At 44.4% G+C, this 21,786-nt stretch overlaps 1 protein-coding gene across 11 annotated transcripts in view; it reads right to left on the bottom strand.

Annotated features, from left to right (window-relative positions):
• Positions 1 to 21,786, bottom strand: part of PTPRM (protein tyrosine phosphatase, receptor type M) — a 666,940-nt gene that overhangs the window by 38,169 nt on the left and 606,985 nt on the right. For all 11 annotated transcript variants that reach the window (XM_027525884.1, XM_027525889.1, XM_027525885.1 and 8 more), the window contains one exon: positions 4,660 to 4,757. In XM_027525884.1, coding sequence (XP_027381685.1) covers positions 4,660 to 4,757 — 98 coding nt within the window. The remainder of the gene's footprint in view (positions 1 to 4,659; positions 4,758 to 21,786) is intronic.

The raw sequence follows: 21,786 nt of genomic DNA, 5'->3' as shown, positions 1-21,786 counted from the left end.
CTACCATGCTCCTCCGTCCATGAGATTTTCCAGGCAAGAATACTGGAGTGGGTTGCCATTTCCTTCTCCAGAGGATTTTAAGTGAGCTCTGATGCAAATATGTTGTTGTTCAGTCGCTAAGTCGTGTCTGACTCTTTGTGACCCCAGGGACTGCAGCACACCAGGCTTCCCTGCCCTTCACTAGCTCCTAGAGTTTGCTCAAACTCATGTCCATTGAGTCAATGATGCCATCCTACCATCTCATCCTCTGTCGCCCCCTTCTCCTCCTGCCTTCAGTCTTTCCCAGCATCAGGGACTTTGCCAATGAGTTGGCTCTTCACATCAGGTGGCGAAAGTATTGGAGCTTCAGTTTCACTATCAGTCCTTCCAGGGATATTGAATATTCAGGGTTGATTTCCTTTAGGATTGATTGGTTTGATCTCCTTGCTGTCCAAAGGACTCTCAAGAGTCTTCTTCAATACCACAGTACAAAAGCATCAATTCTTCAGCACTCAGCCTTCTTTATGGTCCAACTCTCACATCTACACATGACTACTGGAAAGACCATAGCTTTGAGTATACATAAAATCTGGTAAATAACTCAATGAATATTGTTATCGGGAAAGCAAAGCAGTGTGAAGCAGTCTCCATATCTCTTCCTCCTCAGCACACGAGGCAGTCAACACGTGTGTGTGAGATGAGTGAGGACTCAGAATCAATCATACATTTCAGGGGAAGAAACAGGTAAAACACTGAGCTGGGCTGTTTCGCAGTGAACCTGGTGGATACCAACTGCTGTAGGTGGGGCAAATTCTCCTTTGTTAGCTTTGCTGGGCATTTCCTAAGCTCTAGGAGGGAGAGACCACAAATTTATAATGCTGTCTCCTCCCTGAAAGGAGTTTGTTGCTTTTATGGCAGAGTTGAAAATTTGTTTTTTTCAGTAGTCATTACTGCTTTTATAGGAAACTACTGATTTGGGGGTGAAAAGGTAATTTATTTATTTTTAAGTATTTATTTATTTGTTTGCTTATTTGGTTGTGCCCAGTCTTAGTTTCAGCATGTAGGATCTTTAGTTGTGGCACATGGGATCTAGTTTCCTGGCCAGGGATGGAACTTGGGGCCCTACATTGGGAGTATGGTCTTAGCCACTGGACCACCTGGGAAGTCCCAAGGAAGATGATTCATAAATGCCACTAGAGGTCTCAGTTGTGCTGGAGAAAAGGTAAGGGTTACCTTAATACTTACGTTTAGGAAGTCCTCAGAATGGGGCGGGAACTTCTCTAACCACCTGCCATCTAGAGACTCATTTAATCTTTACAAAATCCCTATAAAACAGTGGCATGATATCTACACTGCCCAGGTGGGGGCCAGTGGTGGGGAGCTCAGCGACCCCTTCTAGGCTGGTCATACAAGGAGCTCCCCGCATCCCCCCAGGCCAGCTTCCCTGCTCTCAGCATCTCCCAAGAGACAGGGAATCCAAAGGCGTAAATGGCTTTTACACGGTTGGCAGTAAACCTGTGCTTTTTCAGTTTTTATACTTTACCTAATAGTCCCGTAGCTTCTCCCCTCTTGTCTCATCACTTTACTAATATCCTTTACAGAAACGTTTACATTTTAATGGTCAATTTTCCCTGTCCTTTTCTTATGGTCTCTTTGAAACACTTCTAAAACAAAGGACATAAATGTGCCCTCCATATTTTCTTCTAAAAGTTTTAAAACATTTAAAACTTTTGGTTTTATTTGGTATTCAATTTGGGGCTTTTCTTTTAGTTTGGGGCTTTTCTTTTAGTCCACATGAATAACCAAAAGTGCCAGTTCAACTGATGGAAAAGCTCATGTTTTTCCCACTAATTACACATTTTCCTACAAATGCCTACATCAACATCTGGGCTCTCATTTTTTGATCTGTTGATATATTTATTTCTTCCTGATTCACGGTGTCTATCATTTCCCCTTTTGCTATGTTCTTATCTGGTTTTGATATCAAGGTTATACTAGCCTCTTAAAATGGGAAAATAATCTCTCTTTTTCTCTTCTCAGAATAATTTTTATAAGATTTGAGTTACCCATTCCTTGAGTATTTAGCAGAATATATCTATAATACAATTGGGAGTAATGCTTTCCATGGGTCACTTTTTAACTATAATTCACTTTTTAAATAATTTTTGTCTCTTCAGAATTCCTGTTTCTTTTTGAGTCAGTTTTGGAAAATCAAATTTGTTAAGATAATTGTTGATTTTATCTAAATTTTCAAATTTATTGTGATTCATATTATCTGTTATGTTAAAAATGTATCATATTCCCACTATTTGTTATTTCTGATTTCTTTTCTTCTGATTGCCAGATGGTCGTCAATTTCATCAGTCCTTCCACAAAACCTTTTTGATCACGGTGATCTTTATTATTGTTTCTTTGATTTTTATTTAATAACGTTCTGCTCTGCTGTTACTGTTTTCTTTTTTTAGTTTACCCTGTTCCTCATTTATCTTCTTGAATTAGATGCTTAATTAGTCTTCTAATAACAACCCTGAAGAACATAGATATACTTTGGGTACCATTTGCTTGGCATCCTACACGTTTACTACATGATGCTTCATGATTCACAGTTCTAAGTATTTTCTGAGTGATATGAGGGTGTTGTGCTTTGACCCGTGAATTAGTGGAAGTGTTTTCTCACCAGAGCCTAAGTGAGGACCCATCTGCCTCTGTCAGTTCCCTGTTCTGGTGCCCGGCTGGCTTCCCTCTCCTTTGCCCCTCCCCTATTTCCCCCTTGGCCCTTTATCTGAGCATCTACCCTTTGTGAGTTTAGGTTTCATGTGGCCGTCTCAGTTCAAATTCTTAGCACTGTATATGTCCAAGGTGTTACCTCCTGTTCTTGGTGGGCTTTAGAACTCAAGATCCAAGCTCATGAGACTAAAGCCCTACCCCACTTGTCAGGACCCATGGGCACCATTACGTCAGCCTCTAGTGGGAGCCTGTTGCCCCCTCCCCCCTTTCTCTGGTCTCTAGTCCTTGCTTCTTCTCTGTTCTCTAGTAGTTTACTTTCTTAAGAGCTAAGTGAAACATTTTTAACATTTATGTTTACATATACATTTATATTTTATATTAAATACATTAAAACTCATTTACATTTTATCTACAATTTCAGGATGTTTGTAAGAGGAGGATTTTCAGGTTCTTTGGCTTGTCATCTTTGCTAGAATTTTAACTATCCCACTTTTTAAGTCTCTCTTCTTCCTGGTTTGTGCTTCCTGAGACCTTCTGAAAATCCATTTGTAAGAACAGCTTTATTGAAGTGTAACTGATGTACTGAGTTGGCCCAAAAGTTCGTTCGGGTTTCCGTAGGATATTAAGGAAAAGCTCGAATGAACTTTTGGGCCAACCCAATACAGACACCTTCAGGCGCACAACTGGATGGCTTCTGACATAGTGAATGCCCTTGGTACGATCACTACAACCCAGGTCAGGGGCAATATCCACCACCTTCTGCGGTTTCTTATATGCCTTTGGGCTTTGTGCATGTGTGTGTGTGTGTGTGTGTGTGTACTGAGAGCACTTGACATGAGGTCTACCCTCTTAACAAATTAAGTGGGTGACGCTGTATTGCTGACTACAAGCAAGCTTTGTACAGCAGATCTCTAGAACTTGTGCCTCTGGTGTAACTGAGACCTTATACCCACTGAACATCAACCCCAGCTTCACCTCCCCCAATCCCTGGCACCCACTCCTGCACTTTCTGCTTCTGTGACTTGACTCTTCTCTATCACTCACGCCTATGGGTGGAATAGTCCAGTGCCTGCCCTGTTTAAGTGGCTTACTTCACCTGACCTGACATCCTGCAGATGCAACTGAGTTGTCAGTGGCAGGATTTCGTTTTTAAGGCTGACAGAGAATCTTACGAAACAACCCCTCTATCACTTCTGCCCCTAATATTTCAATTGGAGGCTAATCTCTAGGCGCAGAGTAAATCTCACAATGTCAGTGTCTCTAAGAAGTGACAGTCCTTCAGCAGAACCATGGAAATGGCCTCACTGTTCAGCAGAGCAGCTGCATCCTGTGTGTCTTCTCTCTTTCAAATTCCCCTTTGGGAATAATCCTGTTGAATCCTATGACCGAGATCTTAACTACTGAAGAATTTCCTGGTTAAATAAAAATAGCTCATCCGCAGTTAATACAGATGAAGCAACCCAAGGCCTCGGGGGCGGCGTGTGGTCCCCACTTCACAGGTCAGGAGAGGGAGGAAAGGGACGATCTAAGCGAGAGGAGATGCTGGAATTCTAAGCCTGGGATTGACTCTGGGCTTCCGGCTGTTCTCAGGGAGGACTCTCCCCCAGGTGGGGAGTGCAGGCCTGCCTCCTGGGGCTCCCCTTGTGCTCTGACACCCAACCACCAGCCCGCGTGCGTCACTACGTTTTTGTGTTGTTGTGTGCTCAAAATATCCGGGTAACAACTGCTTTTAAATCCTGAGTGCCTTTCCTGTCTGTTGCTATCGCAACACATGAAAGCAATTCAGGCTATGTTTACTGATAATGTATAAGCAAGGACAGCAAGCCAGAGGAGGAGCCTAGTGGTTAGCATTTTCGGAAGGACACAACACTGCATCCAGGGCTGGCTCCTGCCCTCCTTCACACAGGTGTCTAAGGAAGGAACAGATGACTGGGAGGCGGAGAGGCCACTTACCCGCCCCACTTCCACCAGGTTGGTCACCATGACGATGCTCGCTGTGTTCTCGTGCCACACCATCCTCCAGAAGTCAGATATCGTCTCCTGCATCGGCCCTGCAGCAAAACACAGCAGAGACGTGTGCTGTCTTTGGGAGCTTGCACCTGCGGCACTTCTGCAGCTCACAAAGAAATCTCCGGACAGCCGCAGGCAGTCCCTCATCCCTCTCGGTGGACAGAGCTCTCCCTTCTAGTGCTGATGTGGCGGTGGGGGGCACTCTTCCTATAATAGCACCCTTAGAAACACAGGATTTTTCACTCATGGCTTAATTTTCTCATGTCATCCAACGCATCTGTATTTGAGCCCTTTTTGCCCTTCTTAAATGACTGCTGTGAAAGAAAGTTGTTTCTTCATCATCTAGCTATTTATCTCTATAATACTCGAGAGTGTGATTTAAAAAAAAAAAGGGGTACCATCCCTCTTTCTGCTAACAACTGGCGATATCCAGGGAAGCAGTCTATAGAATGAAATGAGCCTCTATAGGAAAGATGGCCTTTTCTGGTTTCTAGTATTTTTCTTAATCTGTGCTATCTGTCAAATTAATCTTTTCTAGAATTTTCACCTAACACCTTCCAGCGAGTTCGGAGTTTCGAGCACTTGTACTTCCTGTCACTGACCATGACCTGCTTTCCCAGCTCCTGGGATCTGAGCATTAAGGAGCTCTTTTTATGGACTGGAAAAAAAGAGGGAAAATCTGCCAGTGCTATATACACTGTAAAGGCACAGAAAGCTGGAATTTAAACTTTCTTTAAATGTAGATTTTTTAAAAAAGACCCAAACTCTATGTTCAAACATGTTTGAGGGTCTCCATGTAATAGAATAAATCTTTTTTGGATAAATCTTCATGGTTCCTATTTATTTCAGTGTGTCAGTAATACATAATTAAAAATCTAAGGTTAATTAGCATATTAGCCTTTTCTACTAAAATTACAAAGGACTTATCTCTGACTACTCCCAATTTACATGCAATTTTTCTATAGTGTTTATCACTTTTTGAAGCCCACCATGGATGCTATTTTAATACAATGTTTATATTTTCACATTTGTCAACTTCTTTGCTCCCTTTCAAACAATTTTAGAACTTTTGTCTAGCTCATCTTTTAATTTTTCACAATCATCAAATATATTCTTCAGGAATTTCTTAAGGTTCTGCTGGTGGCAAGCTCTCAGAATTATTTGCTGAAAACATATCTAGACAGTTCTATTGGGTGCGCATTTCTAGAGTGACGTTTACTCTATGGCTTCCATTTTAACAGCATAAGTCTTTATACGACCAGTAGACATGTGGGGATAGGAGAGGAGGACGCCGTCAGAGGTGGACGGGCTGGACAGCTGTGCTCTTGGATCTGGACGTTGTAGATTCCCAGGTTTGGAGTGTGAATATGTGAGTTTGGGATCTGCCTCTGGCTTTGAACCGAGTGTGTGATGTGGGGCAAGTTACTTGGTCATGAAAAAAGACAAACAACCCAATTTACCAATAAAAATGGGCAGTGCACTTGAACAGACATTTCTCTAATGCCCATCATCATTAGTCATTAGGAAAATGCAAACCACAGCCACAGTAAGATACCATCTCATACCCCCTGGGATGGTTATAATTAGAGAAAAAAGCCAGAAAATAACACTGCGACCTTAGTATCTGCATCTCTCTTTATCTACATACTGATTTCAGGAACATGGCTGAGGGTTATTTTGAGAATCTGTGGAATGAGCACTGACTCAGGCATTTTATACAGTCACATGTCAGAACAAAAACCAGGTGCAAAAAAACCCCCAAAACAACAACAACCCAAGGTGCATTTACATTAAAATAGAATGAGAAATGGAGAGGATAAACTGGAGGTATATTTAAAGCAATTTGGGCTGTAAGTTGATCAATTTTTAAGCCAGATGATGGCTACGTGAAGATTCATTGTACAATTCTGTCGGTTTTTGTTCATATTTGAAGTTTTCTATGTCAATATTAAAAAAAAAAATCTCACCAAGAGATATATTATCATTGACTGTAGAATCTGGTCAGTAAAAACAGAGATATTTCTCCACAAATTATTTTGCAGAAATCAGTAGGTTAAGCCATAGGTTAGGGAGAAGAACTTCTAATCTTCGTTTGCCTTACAAAATGAACATTACGGAAATTAAAGCTTCTAAAGCCCAAGGCCATAAAAGAGCTGAAGATGCAAAAAAACAACAGAAAAGCCAACAAAGAAACAAAAAAAAGGGTGCATTTAAAGTTATTTACTGATGGTCACTTGCTGGCTGAGCAAAGGGGGCATACCTGGCCCCTTCAGTCACTGCCCGTTCCTCTTGACCAAGTATCAGTTTCTCCTTTTTCTTCTTCCTCACTGTCAAGCTTCCTTCCCTTTTCTCTGAATACAAATGTCTACTGTTCCTCCTGCTGCCGTGACGACACTCTTCCCCTCCTTGTGAGAACCCCTCCACCTCCTGAGCCTCTGCGTCGAGTCCCTTTATGGGACCTTGAGCGCTGCCCCCCACGAAGCTTTGCCTGCTGCTTGCCCCGTCCCTTGGCGTGTGCGTGCCATTCTCCTGATGGACGGGCTGAAGATTTCAGTGACTTCAGTCAAGGTTACCGGGGACACAAGTAAACATCGGATCTCATCAATCACTACGCTTCCAGCTCACGGGAAGAGAGGTGTCTCCATTGTGTACTTAACGGCTTGTTACTTATTCACAAGGAAAAAATAACCCGAGTCCATCTTTGTGCAGACACACACAGTCTCTCCACTGCGACCCTGAAACAAAGGAGTGACACTCTTTGCTTCCGCCGGACACACAGGCCTGTGCCACCTGCTCTGAAACTTCCAGAACCAGTTCTGATGACAATGGCTACTGTGGATGAATCTGGTGCCCCAGCATTGCAGATGCATGTGCTTTCAGAAAGAAATCTTCCTCTCCCCTCAGTGCCCAACAGAGACATTCAAGGCTGGGCAAGTTCCCAGGTACAACTCACTGGCCTTTTTTCGACTCTAGAGCCCCTGTGATCACTTATCTCAAGTTCCCCTGGGAGGAAGGAACGAGGCTGTCGTGCTTATTGCTCTTTCCTTAGGGTCCATGGAGTACCCAGCACAGAGCATGGGCTCATAAATACATGAATGAATGAGTACTTCTGTATGCATTGCTATAAACCATATTATTTACTATTAAAGTGTTATATTAAGAGTGTGGACTCTTTGCCACCCCATGGACTGTAGCCTGCCAGGCTCCTCTGTCCATGGAATTCTCCAGGCAAGAATACTGGAGTGGGTAGCCATTCCCTTCTCCAGAGAATCTTCCCCACCCAGGGATCGAACCTGGGTCTCTTGCATTGCAGGTGGATTCTTTACCATCTGAACCACCAGGGAAGCCCCATAAAAATATTAAGTACTATTAATAGATAATACTTGTAGGAGTCTCTTTCTTGACATCTTTTGGAGATTATCTGTAGAAGCTTGAAAGAACACTGCCTCTAGTTCTTCCTGATTTATTATAAAGGGGGGCATCTTTTGCGAGGGCTTCTTTAGAGTGAGCGTGAGGGTCCCCCGGTCTCCAGAATGCTGCCAGGCAGTGCTGCAGAAGCTGGTTCCAACCGCTGAGCCGGTGGCTCCTTGGAGTCCCCCTGCTCCCAACACTTTCCCTCCAATCTCAACCCAATCCATCATTTGGAGCCTGAGTGCAATTCTGGCTTCCACCAACGGTTCTCAACTCTGGCTGCATATTATAATCACTGTGCAGCTTTACAAAATTCTGATGACCTAACCCAAGAGTTTCTGGGTTTACTGGCCTGGGAGGGTTGGTCTCGTGGGGAAGGACCACAGAGAGTCAGCATCCAGGCATTTGGCTACATCTCTGACCTGTCAGGTGGTCTTGTTCAGAGGTGGAACACCCAAGATCTGTGGCTTTTGAATCTACTGAACAGTCTAACCCTCATATAAGTTCTTCGAATCAAGAAGTCCCAATTCTTTCTGATTTAGAAGGAACTTGACTCATAAGAGGGGGCTCCTCTGGTGGTTCAGACAGTAACGAATCCACCTGCAATGCAGGAGACCTGGGTTTGATCCCTGGGTCAGGAAGATTCCCTGGAGAAGGGAATGGCAACCCACTCCAGTATTCTTGCCTGGAGAATTCCATGGACAGGGTAGCCCAGAGGCTATGATCCATGAGGTTGCAAAGAGTCGGACATGATCGAGTGACTAACGCTTTCACTTTCACTCATAAGATATCATCTAGGAACATGGCTGCACCATTTTACTGAGGGGCAAAGCAGTAGTCAAGGTGACACAGGTTTTTTACGATGTTTACTTAACTACTTTCGGGGTATCTTCAAAGCAAAGGGCGTGATCCATGGAGAGGTCACTGGTGACTGCTCTCGGGGTGGACAAACAGCTAAATTCCTATGACAAGGAATCCAAAACAGCAGGCAAAGGATGACATAAACCCTGTCCCTCCGGCATCAACAGCTGGGATGACAACCCTGGAAGGTATCTGGTTTCTGCAGTTGCTGGCTGGGTAGGGGCCCATGATCAGTGTGGCTACGCTTTTACAGACGTTGGTACAATAGGCGGGAAGGTTATTCTCAGCAGCTGTCCTAGGGGGACCAAAGCATTTGAAAGTAAGGTCTTGAAATTTCAATAGCATCAGGCCGGCACTACATCCCATTTCCCTGATGACCATCGGCACACATAGACCTCTCTTGGCAGAGAAGGAGACATGCAGATGGGTGATTCTTACACCACCCAGCCCCCAGGGGAGCAGCAACAAGAAGGGGCAGAAAGAATGAGAGCAGAATAAAAACAATGAAAAGCCATGAGTGAAAGACATCCAAGGATGGCTCTATTGTGTGAGACTATTTCTCCGGCTCATGGGCAGTGAGAGATATTAAAAATTACAATGTCAAGGTCTTGATAGATGCCTCTGCCCTCTCCCTTTCACATTCTCATTTCTATGCAGTATGTTTTCTGCGTTAATTAGAGCCACAGGAAGTCAAGGTCCTTGGAGCTCACAGTGACGCACGAGAGTTTTTGGAAGGGAAGAAAGAGTTCAGATATGCCCCAGTATTCCACTGTAAACAGGATAAAACCTAACTTCTTTTGAGCTCTTCCTATTTCTCAGGTCTCCTTTGAGTGTCTTACAAGATATATTATGTCATTAATTTAAAAATCACAGCCCTACTTAATAGGCACTACTATTCCCCCACTTGGGTGGCTCAGCTAGTAAAGAACCTGCCCGCAATGCGGGAGACCAGGGTTCGATCCCTGGGCTGGGAAGATCCCCTGGAGAAGGGAATGGCTACCCATTCCAGTATTCTGGCCTGGAATATTCCATGGGCTATATAGTCCATGGGGTTGCAAAGAGTTGGACATGACTGAGCGACTTTCACTTCACATTCCCCCACTTTACTGGAAGGACACTGAGGCAGAGAGAAGTCGGCAGAGTTGTCCACGGGGCTGAGCCTGAGGTCTGGCCCCACCAGTCACAACGCTGCCAGGTAAGCATCCACGGGCATGACAGGTGCACGTGTACAAGTCATCACGATCCCAGCAAGAATAAAAAAGAAGGAACCCACCGTCAACCACCTTTTAAACGCATTTTTTATGACATCAATGTTCTTTCAAGAGTCCCATGATCCCACTGCTACAGAATAAAGTCCAAGTTCATGAGCACGGCCCCTCCCAAGTTCAGGTTCATGAGCACTGCCCTCCTTGGCAGTCCCAACCTCCCCTCCCCTGGGTTTCTAGAACCCAGCACATCCTGGTTTACTCCCTCCATCCCCCACCATCCCAGTCCAAGCCACATGCCCCGAATGACGAACCCAGCCTCACACTCGGCCCCCCTCACTCTGTTCTCTCCATCTCAGCCACAGCTCACCTCTGCAAAGTGTCATTTTCCTGCTTAAAAACCTTCCAAGGGGTTTCCACTGAGTAAATCCCAGATTCTTGAATAAGGCAGACTGGTCCCCCAGTTCTGTGCCTGGACCAGGTCTCCACTCTTGGCTTTGGCTGTTGCAGGTGCTGTGTCCTTGGGACCCCCTGCAGGATCCCCCACCAGGACCCCTCTGAACTTGATTCACTCATTCACCCCCTTCCCAGCTCCTGAGGGAGATCTGAGGGTGTGACCTGTATCCACAGGTGAGCCTGCTGCATGCCAGGATCCTGGGATGGTGAGGGTGCCACGGTGAATGATGGCAACACAGCCCCTGCTTCACAGAAGCTTGAGGCTCTACCAGGTGCAGATAAGACAAGAACACGCCATGTGTGCACATAAAGTGTGGTGAGGTCAGCAACCCTGGACTCCTAACTTTCAACGGAGATGTGCACACCTCTGCAGACACACGGATATTTTCCAGGCGGGATGTGGATAGTTTCCAAAATAGTATTAATAATTTCTATACACTCAGTGGCTTTATGGACTCTGCCTATACTGATCTTTATGAGAAGGAGTCTAGGAACAGGGGTCTTTCTCAAACATGACAAAGCCCTCACTCGTCTCCACTATTACTACGGGGCGCTGTCCAGGTGAAGAGACCTGCAAGTGTGAGACTGAGGGATGGACAGAAACACGGACTGCAGAAACCCACAACGCTCCCGCCTTCTCTTATGAAACGTATCTCTGTGAAGGACAAAATCTGGTGTTAAAAATGGGATATTTTGGTTCATGCTGAGATGTTCTGAATTCACAACATCCAAAGTGGCAGAGCCTGGGAACATTTATTCTTTTAACTGCAGCTGGGCTGTTCTGTGGGACCCCTGAAGTTTTCCTGGATACAACCCATGGATGAAAGTTTCATGTGTTTTCTTTCAGATTTGGCATGCTTTAATCTTTAAGGTGATTAAAGTCTATTTATTGTACTATCATAAAATATTTATTCTCATTTCTTCCATCCTCATTTTACCTTAGAAAATAATTTAATATTGTCTATCTCCTATTAACAAGTAAACTTACATAAACTTATGATGAAAATTTTAGATAGCAACTTAAAATGTTCAAAGTGGGTACATAATTTTTTCAAACTTCTTTTGGGGATTCACAAGCAAAACCATTTGAAGACCATTGTCAGCCTGTGACGTATTTATGCCTGCGTGCATGCATGCTAACTTGCTTTAGTCATGTCCAACTCTTTGTGACTCTATGGACTGTAGCCCAACAGGCTTCTCCATCCATGAGATTCTCTAGGCAAGAATACTGGGTTGCCATGCAACCCACTCCAGGGGATCTTCCCACCCAGAGATTGAGTCCGAGTCTCTTATGTCTCCTGCATTGGCAGGTGGGTTTTTTTTTTACCACTGCTGCTGCTGCTGCTGCTAAGTCACTTCAGTTGTGTCCAACTCTGTGCGACCCCATAGACGGCAGCTCACCAGGCTCCCCCGTTCCTGGGATTCTCCAGGCAAGAACACTGGAGTGGGTTGCCATTTCCTCCAATGCATGAAAGTGAAAAGTGAAAGTGAAGTCGCTCAGTTGTGTCTGACTCATAGCGACCTCATGGACTGCAGCCCATCAGGCTCCTCCGTCTGTGGGATTTTCCAGGCAAGAGTACTGGAGTGGGGTGCCATCGCCTTCTCCCACTAGCACCATCTTCATCACTAGTGCCACCTGGAAGCCAGTATTTATGTCTACAGTAGTCAAAGTCAGGAGGAAGTTGTATTTCTTCTTGCAATATTGTTTTTCCTGCAGTGCTGAACTGTAGAGTGGATGTGACTTTGCCGGGGGGAATATGGGGGGCAGGCCCTTGGGTGGAACGTCCAGTACTGGTGACTCAGTGCCGCCTGATGGGGGAGGGGACACACGTGGAGCCATCTTCAGAGAGAATGCAAAAATTTTACAAAAAATTTGGGTTCAGATTTCATGAGTAGTAGAAAAACACAACTAGGAAGAAATCTTTTAGATGGAAAGCCTGCCTTCCAGGAAGAATGCAGAGGAGGAAGTGTCTGGTTGTCTCAGGCTGACGTGTGATGAGGTGTCTACAACCATGAGGAAGAAAGAGGGAGGAAGGGAAGAAGGAAGAGGGGGAAGGAAGAGGGCCCAGAGGAGGGGACCCAGTGGGCTGGAAAGCTGAGCCAAGTATCCAAAGGCCAAGTCCAGAGGAGCCTCTGAGCTCCCCGAAGGTGCAGATGGATGAGTGTCCAGAAAGGACGGATCTAGCCTACTGAACAAAAGCTCCCAGGAAACAGGAAAACACTGACTAAGAACAGCAAACAACAGTAAAGAGACATCTGGGCAGAGAGTCCTGGAACCCCAGGGCTCACAGCACGTGGCTCCCAGCGGTGATTCCGGGACAAGAAGGTCACGCGGGCTGGGCAGGCGGTAGGGTCCCCTCTGGCCTCCCCAGTGCCACTTGCCAGGCTCCAGGTGTGGAGCAGGGTCTCGGGCCTGATCTGGGTGGGCTCAGGAACTGGTGGGTCATGGACGAGCTGACCTTTGAGTCAGACTGTGGATGACGGGGGCTGCCCTTAGAGGGCAGTTCTGGATAAAACCGAGCAGGAGTCTAGCACAAGACTTGTGGTGTCAGCAAAGAGGCCAAGGGCTCTGGGCGCTGGCCGGGCATGGCCCGCGTCAGGCTCTGGGGCTTCTGGCTCACTCCATCGGAGGAGAAGGCCCCGATGGTGGGACACCGAATGGAAAACAGGGGTCTAGGATTTATGCATTCATTTTCAAGCTCTTACTCATAAATAAAACTGGCCCTAAATTTCTGATCCATTATTGTTCACTGCTGCTGGAGATAATCTACATAAAGTATTATGAAGTCAGTTACTCAACGTTTGGAGCATTAGACGTCCCTTCAGCGGCTTCTGAGTAAGTTTTTATTACAAAACTTAACATGCTTTTTCACTATGATGCTTCCGTAACACTTACATTTATAATTTTACATTTAGTAGCCTTTCATTTTTGCAGTAGTGAAATGTAAAAGTTAAAATATGCCACCATGCTTTACGGACTGAATCTGGTACGTCGCAAAAGGCATAAGGGCGACACAGAAAACAGTCGGCTTTCACATTAATAATTAATAAACCTTAACAACACTTATTTGATAGGTGCATTGGCTTTCCCCTGAAGCTAGATAAGCAAAAACCATGGAATTTTTATGAATAATTTTTGGTTTCAGCTGCAGAAAAAGAGAAGCAAAGCTGAGATGGCTGGTTGCATGGGATTCAATCTGTTTATTTTCCTGAATTGTTAAGAGCATCCCTGTCCCCCGATTATCATTTAAAAGGAACAACAAAAATCAACTAAGGATTTTGAAGCAAACACAGAATTATTCTATGATGGGGAAAACATGAGAATACATTATGTAATCTCAACTCAAAAATATAACTGGCAGCGTTTTCTAAGGGCAACTCTTATGTGAAACACCCTTCATGTCCAGAATTATAGAATAAGGATGTTCACCAGTCTACTAGAAGTTTTACTTAGTGACCAGTCCAGTGGAATTTCAATTTGAATGTAGTAAAAAGAAGAGAAATTTGGCATTGGTGCTATTATGAAATATGCCTTGCTAAGAAGTAGTGTCAAACGTGATGACTAAATTGATGATGTCAAATAGTGCTTTTTTCCTTTCTTTTCCTTCCTCCCTCTTTTCCTTTCTTTTTTGTTACTATCTTTCCTATATTTACGTGGCTGTCACACAATAACAAATCCCTTTTTACACAGCCCAAGTCTTTCTTTTTTTAATTTTCTACTTGTTTTCCTTTCTTTTCCTTTTTAAGTTGAAGCACAGTTGATTGGTGAGCAGGAACTTGCTGATCACCCTGTTTCTCCTGAATTGGCTCACAAGGTACGTGTACTCCTCTCACATCTGAGAAAACTCGGCATCTACCGTGTGTGCTGCTTCCGCCCTCTGGGACATACCATTCTCACAGATGGTACACTGCACTCAAACCATGCCTTAAAATTCTTTCAGACTGAAACAAGAAAGTGTGCCAATATGAGCTGCGCAAATATCCGTGGGTTTCTCTAGGTAACTAGTCATGGGATGTCGGTTTTCAGGTGCAGCACAAGAACATAAGAAATCCTGATTGGACCCCAAAAGATCATGTCAGACTTACTTATGAGAAAACTGGTATAAACCAAACACTAATGGACAGGTTACATATAAAATCGAAAAGAGCCTGGAAATCTTTGTAGTGTCTGTCATAACCCTTCAATCTCTGGCTCTTTTCTGGTTAATACTCTGACTCTCATCTTATTCACTTATTCAGCTAGAAGGAATTATGAAATATTTAAGAACAACAGAGAATAATATAGTAGGCATTATTTAATATGGGGCTTCTCTGATGGCTCAGAAGGTAAAGAATCTGCCTGCAACGCAGGAGACCTGGGTTCGATCCCTGGGTTTGGAAGATCCCCTGAAGAAGGGAATGGCTACCCACTCCAGTATTCTTGCCTGGAGAATTCCATGGGCAGAGGAGCCTGGTAGGCTACAGTCCATGGGGTTGCAGAGTCGGACACAACTGAGCAACTAATACTAGCACACTAGCATGAATAAAGATATGTTAAATAATACCTACTATATTCCAAAGAGATGCCAGGAACTTCCTATTTAATTCTAATCGTCACCTTACCATTTTTCATCTTTGTGTTGTCTAGTATCTTAGTTCCAATATGAGTTCATCCTACCTTGATTAGTCATTATTATAGTTTCTTTTCTGTTATAATTTTCTAATAGCTTTCATAATTTTTATTGTGGTTTTCCTTAATTTATTTTTATAAGGACAAAGTTCATGCATTTCCATACCACTTTTAACTATGTCTCAAGTCAACAGCAAAAACAGATAAAGAAGCACATTTCCAAAAAAAGTAAACTTAAAATGAGTCATGTATTCTGAATACCCTCTTTCTTTCTCTTATCCACTACTTTAAGACCTTGAAACAAAAATAAATGAAAATAGTGGCTTTGAGACCAAAGTTTGAAATGATATTTTTAGAAGTTTTCTTTTTTCTTAAACAAAAGCAATGGGTTAAAACTAATTTGTATGAGACATTTCAAAGGAAAAAATCTACAAGACCATCCTTAAATTATTTCTGATACACAAATAGTCCTAACCATTTAGATACACTCAAGTGTTAATAAAATCCTGAATAAAGGCTAAAAAATAAAAAGTCATATTAGAAATAACATTGGTGCTCCCATAGCACATCTGCCATGTGATGATTTAAATTGCTAACAGGGTTTTGTTAAAACCAACAAACATATTTTTAATTATAAAACACTGACATACTCAAAATTAAGAGATTCTTCAATGTGGTACCAATGTTCTCAACGTTAAGAAAACTTACAACAAAATCTCTGTTAGAAAAGAAAAGCAGAATAAAATTAGTCTCTGTGTTGCTAGAAAATTTGTTTTGGAAACTTGCTAATAAGTTATTGGAAAAATTGTTACTATCCCTTTCACTTTCCTCTGTGCGAACAGGGGGGCTTGGGGTGTGGGGTCAGGGTGGGGTCACCTGCAAGGACTCAAAGCCACAATTACCTCCTAGTGTAATGTTTGCATTTGATTATTTGCATGTAAATGTTTCGTTGGGTTTTTTATTTTAAAGAACATATTAACCATGATAATGTTATTGCACTTTAAAAAGAACACTAATTTTAAAAATCACTGTACACACATCAATGATGGACTCCATGGTCTTTCTCTTAAGCTAATGTGCAGGGATCAAGGAACCCCCACCTTTCCTGGGCCTCCACTATGTGATGCTGATCCCAGGGGCCTGGAGCAAGAATTCCTCTTTCTCCAGCCCTACTCTGTCTCCCAGCTTCCTGGTGCAGATTGGCCACTTTGAGGCATCTGGTCAGCCAAACAGAAGCTGGAGTCTGCCTTGCCGGCTCCACCCAACACAGGCTGCAGAAACAGGCCTAGAGCACAGGTCTTCCCTACGTCTTCCTCTAACTCCCGCTCTGCTTCTCTGTCATCTGTTCTCTTTCCCAGATCACTGCTCAGCTCCATTTTCTTCTCTAGTGGTTTCTTGGCTTCCAAAGCTTCTCTCTAAAGTATCCTGTGTGACTCTTCGATCAGAAATTGCTTTGGATGAAGCCTGTTGGAGAGGGACTTGTTCAGTTTGGAATTAAGCTGTTTCACTTACCTGTAACCTGACCCTAAGGATGCTTCAGAGAGGCCTGCAGGACCCCACGCTGGTGTCCTTTGTTGCAATCAGAAATGGTCAATGTCTGCAAGACTTCAAAAACCAAAGGAAAATGTGCTTTCTGCAGTGGATGACAGCTTATTGTCTTTGCAACCCACATCTGTTTAAAAGTCAATAACAGTGACGATCGTTTTTGTACCCTGGAGGGGAATGTGGAATGCTGGTGAAAACCTAAGTGGTTCCCTTTGGAACATCCTGGAAGAAGCACGAACAGGTGTAGGATGTATTAGCTTTTATGAAGACGACGTGAGCATACGCTACACTTGGGTTAAAGCCTGGCTGCCTATGTGCCTTGAGAGCTGTGTCTTTGGAATCAATGGAATGATGACAAGAGTTTCAGCTAATGCCTGGCAGAGCTGCTGCTGGCAGAGCTGGTGTCTGAGCTCCAACAGTGTAACGTCAGTGTCTACTCTCTAACTAACCATTCTGCTCCACCATCTCTGGGAGGGGTAAAATCCATGTCCTGGTTACTGACATAAAACATGTTTGTATATGAAAGAATCTTAGGGCCAAACAAAATCCATAGAATTAAAAAATTGGATTGTGACCATGTTGCAAAAACAAAGGAATATTTGCAAACAAAAACCAGTAACAGGGTGACTCCTGCCAGGACTAGAATGTTCCAAGGCATTTCTGAAACCCCCTTTGCTTAAGTGAACTGTTGAAGTGAAAGTGAAGTGGAAGTGTTAGTCGCTTAGTCCTGTCTGACTGTTTGCAATCCCATGGACTCCTCTGTCCATGGGATTTCCCAGGTAAGAATACTGGAGTGGGTAGCCATTCCCTTCTCCAGAGGATCTTCCCGACCCAGGAGTTGAACCCATGTCTCCTGCATTAGCAGGTGGATTCACTGAGTCACCTGGGAAGCTGCATCTTTCAAGGGTGGTTGTTAACTATTGTTTTGCCACGGGTTTCACTTTGAACTGAAACTGGATTTTGTTCCTTTTGGACTAAACCTAGCCCTCCTCCAGAATCACACATTCCCAGCAGTTACATAAACATTTCCATCTTGCAGTGGTACCACTGTGAACAGGAATGCAAGTCTGGGTGTGTGGTCAGTTGTGTCTGAGACTTTGTGACCCCATGGAGTGCAGCCTGCCAGGCTCCTCTGTCCATGGGATTTTTCCAGGCAAGAATACTCGAGTGGGTTACCATTTCCTACTCCAGGGGATCTTCCAGGCCCAGGGATAGCATCTGTACCTTCCTGCATCTCTTGCATTGGCAGGTGGATTCTTTGCCACTGTGCCAACCTGGGAAGCCCTACCACTGTGAAAGAATGCAAAAGCTGCTATTGTTCTTGACATGGAAACTGAAGGATACAGCAGATAAGTCAGATCTGAGTGGCGGCAAAGATGAGGCCTCCGAAGAAGAACTCGTGCTAGAGGAGAACGGACAGGTGGTTGGCAGAGAAGGGCAAGAGCCCACGCTCAGGTACAGAAACGCACTCCTGGGGATCTGCTGGTCCCTGATCCCCGCAGCAAGCTGGATGGAAACACCACTCGAAGAGCTGGGAAGAGGCAGCTGAGAAAGTGTCTGCAGCCTCGGGAGGGAGGAACATGACAGATGCTCACAGCACAAGAGTCTCCTGCAGGCTGAGTCGCAGAACATCCATCAGGCCTGTCTCCAAAGAGAAGCCTTGTGTACTCATTCTGAGTGCTTGTTCACGCTCCAAAGAGGGGCACAGAGAGAAGCAATCAAGGAGAAAAGAAAGAACGGCAGCGTTCAGCGTGGAGGGGCTGGGTGACCCAGAGGACCCGCCTGCCTTCTGTCAAGGAGAAGCAAGACGAAGGCAAAAACTTCCCTGCACATGCTTCAGGGGCCACTGTCGGAGACATTAAGGCTTTCGTTAGTCACTCTCTTCTTTAATTAAGCTTTTCTCAGTGCACAAGTGGGATCCTCTTTTATTTGAGACAAAAGAGAATAAATCTAATAAATGAACAAAATAGAGGTAAGTTGACTCCCTAGACAGAGCAGAGTGAAGGCAGTCTCGAGCTTTCAATGGTATTGGGAAGTTTCCAGAAGTATCCTTTTGAGTGAGAAGGGGAGAAAGAGAGCTCGCAATGGCTAGACACTTCCTCAAGTCTGCTGCCTTGAGAGACTCATCCAAAACCACCCTGATGGGCAATAAAGGATCCTGGTCCCGAGACTCAGGAAGAGTGATTCTTGGGCTGAATCAGGGCTCACTTCTCCACCCGCTCAACAGTTCAGGGCTGGGAGAGAAAAAAAGCTGAAGTCCTGCCCAAAACTGACACTGCAGCAAACCTGTTACCAAACAGGTCGGTAACAGCTGGCTGCCACGTTGTCTAATTCCTGAGTCATGCTCTGTCCCCGACTCCACACTTGGCAGGCCCTAGGTAGATGCACAGAAATATTGGTTCAGTTTTCAATGGACTAGGCCTGAAAGCAACAGCTTGGCTCTGCAAAAGTGGGTGAAGGTGGGGGAATGCCAGTCCTTGGAGAAAAACACCTGGGCACTAGTCACTGCTCCATTCTTTCAGGGCTGAACCTGGGAGAACGATGAGACCTTCTATCTCTTCCTCACTGTTGACTGAGGCACCTTAGGAGGCCAGGAACCCAGGCTGTTCCTCCTAAGATGAACCCGGCATAAGCCCTATTTGAGTACGAATGCTCACCTGTGTAGTTCACAAAGCCTTCTGCATATGTGACTCATTTGAGCTGACATGGATGAGAGTCACTTAAAGCTGTTTGTGCTTTAAGTTCCAACTGCTTTGATGACAAAAGAAGGGAGTTGGACTTGAAGATTTTTAAAGTTTTTACCAGCTCTAAAAGGTGCTATAATTTTTCTACTTTAAATGAGGAACATTTCTGGGAGCTTCCTGGTAGTCCAGTGGTTAAGAATCCACCTTGCAATGCAGGGAACACGGGTTTAATCCCTGGTCGGGGAACTAAGATCTCACATGATGGAGGGAAACCAAGCCCTCTTGCTACAGCTACTGAGCCCGCGTACCACAACTACAGAGTCTGTGTGCTGCAACGGAGATCCCACGTGCCAAAACCAAGATCTGGTGCAGCCAAATAAATAAATATTAAAAAACAAAACAGGAACGCTTCTAAACTACTCTGAAAGATTCAAAAAACATTTGGTTCAAGGATCCAGAACCTGCAGGACATCATCTGTCTTCCAGTTATTCTGTATCAACTTAGGTTCCCTTCCTGGAGGGACGTGTTTCTGCCATAGCACCTAGGACAACACGGTGGATGGTATCTAACACGGTCTAATTTCGGTTGCATCCTTTTATTCGCAAGCCAGCTTTAAATGTTCTCCCTTCTAACGACTGAGTTTAAGAAGAGCACGGGGCTGAGCAATGTCTGTGATCAGACCTTTGAGCATATTGGCCAGTGTATTTGAAATTAACCTGGTGAAGAAAAATTATTGTTTCAGAGGAAGTTTGTGGATAAGCTGTTGCTTGCGCCTATTCATTTTGCCTTGAAGATCTGCAGATGGAGAGTAAGAGGCAGGTGAGCCCGACGTGGAGGGCATGGCCCTGGGTGTCAGGGATACTGACACCTCCTCAGAGATCTGCATATAAGTCACACTTCCTCACGGTCTTCCTCCTGAAGTTTGCAGACCAGAGAATATTCCACTTTACTGACCAATACTTGTAAACCAATCTTCAGTAGGATATGATAAGTGAATCCAAATGTAACCTACAACCCTTGACAATGGGGGAACAGCTCAGCAGGAAGAACAATAGCAGCTAATGGAAAATCTGTGCCTGAGGAGCGTGCAGAGCTGGTGCTTGGAGGGATAAAAACAAAAGATGTTTACTGAAGGCTTAGCTTTGGATATAAAAAAATGTTTCAGTTCTATTGAGAAATAATTTCAAGTGTTCATCTCCACCTGGAGGCCAGAACCCAGGAGACAAAAGCTCTTTACAGAGTGTGGGACTTGTGTTGACCCTCTGACAAGTCTTGACCTGCTGAGCAAAGCAGTGTTCTGTTCTAAGCAATGGTATTTACTGCTTCAGATGCCTGGGAAAACATAACCCATAGTCATCTTTCTGAAAACCCTTATTAACAATGTTCATACCACACAGGGTATGTGGATGAAATTCAGAAGAAAAACAGATGAAGAGTAAACAGAATGAAAAGTTTCAACAGCAGCAAAGTTTCAACTGTTCTACAGTAGTGGAGGACCTGGAGGTATTTTCACTGTAAACTTTCATGACCCACATTTTTGTTATTTTCCTTTTCTTTATTTTTTAAAAAGCCTTATTTATTTATTTTTTGGCTGTGCTGGGTCTTTGTTGTTGCATATTGGCTTTCCCTGGTTGCGGCAAGTAGGGGCTGCTCTTCGTTGCAGTGGGGAGGCTTCTTATGTCAGTAGCTTCTATTTTTGTGGAGCACAGGCTTTAGGGCACGTGGGCTTCAGGAGCGGTGGCACACGGGCTTAGTCGCTCCAAGACAGCTGGGATTTCCCTGGATCAGGGATCGAACCCGAGTCCCCTGCATTGCATGGCAGATTCTTAACCACTGGACCTCCAGGGAAGCCCCTATTATTTTCATGTGAAAGTCTGCCCTTAGCTCAAAGTCTTGGGAGAAAATCTGTCTCAGGTTTCTCCAAGTTAGTAACAGATTATAATTATGGACAAATAAGACTGACCATCTAAGGTGTAGATGGAGGTGAGCACCAACAGAGTCAGAGGGGAGCTAAACAGTGGCTTTGACAAGATGGACTGTCTCCAAAAACAGTGCCTCAATTTACTGACACGTCGAAAGAAAAAGTGGCCACCAGAATAGGAGTTGACCAGTCCTTAACTTAGAGCGGAATCACATATACTGAAGACAAATATCCACCTGTGTCAGTAGACACGTCACCAGCCAACAGGAGGCGTCCTGTGGCCTGGGTGGAATATTCCAGTCCTGACTGGTGTTGGGCACATGGCCGGCAGCCCCCCGTTTGCTCATCTGTTCTTCCCTTCATTCCCTCCCTGGCTG

This window comes from Bos indicus x Bos taurus, chromosome 24 (genome assembly GCF_003369695.1).
Source record: "Bos indicus x Bos taurus breed Angus x Brahman F1 hybrid chromosome 24, Bos_hybrid_MaternalHap_v2.0, whole genome shotgun sequence".
Classification (NCBI taxonomy): Eukaryota; Metazoa; Chordata; class Mammalia; order Artiodactyla; family Bovidae; genus Bos; species Bos indicus x Bos taurus.
This window is presented reverse-complemented; position numbering and strand designations above follow the sequence as displayed.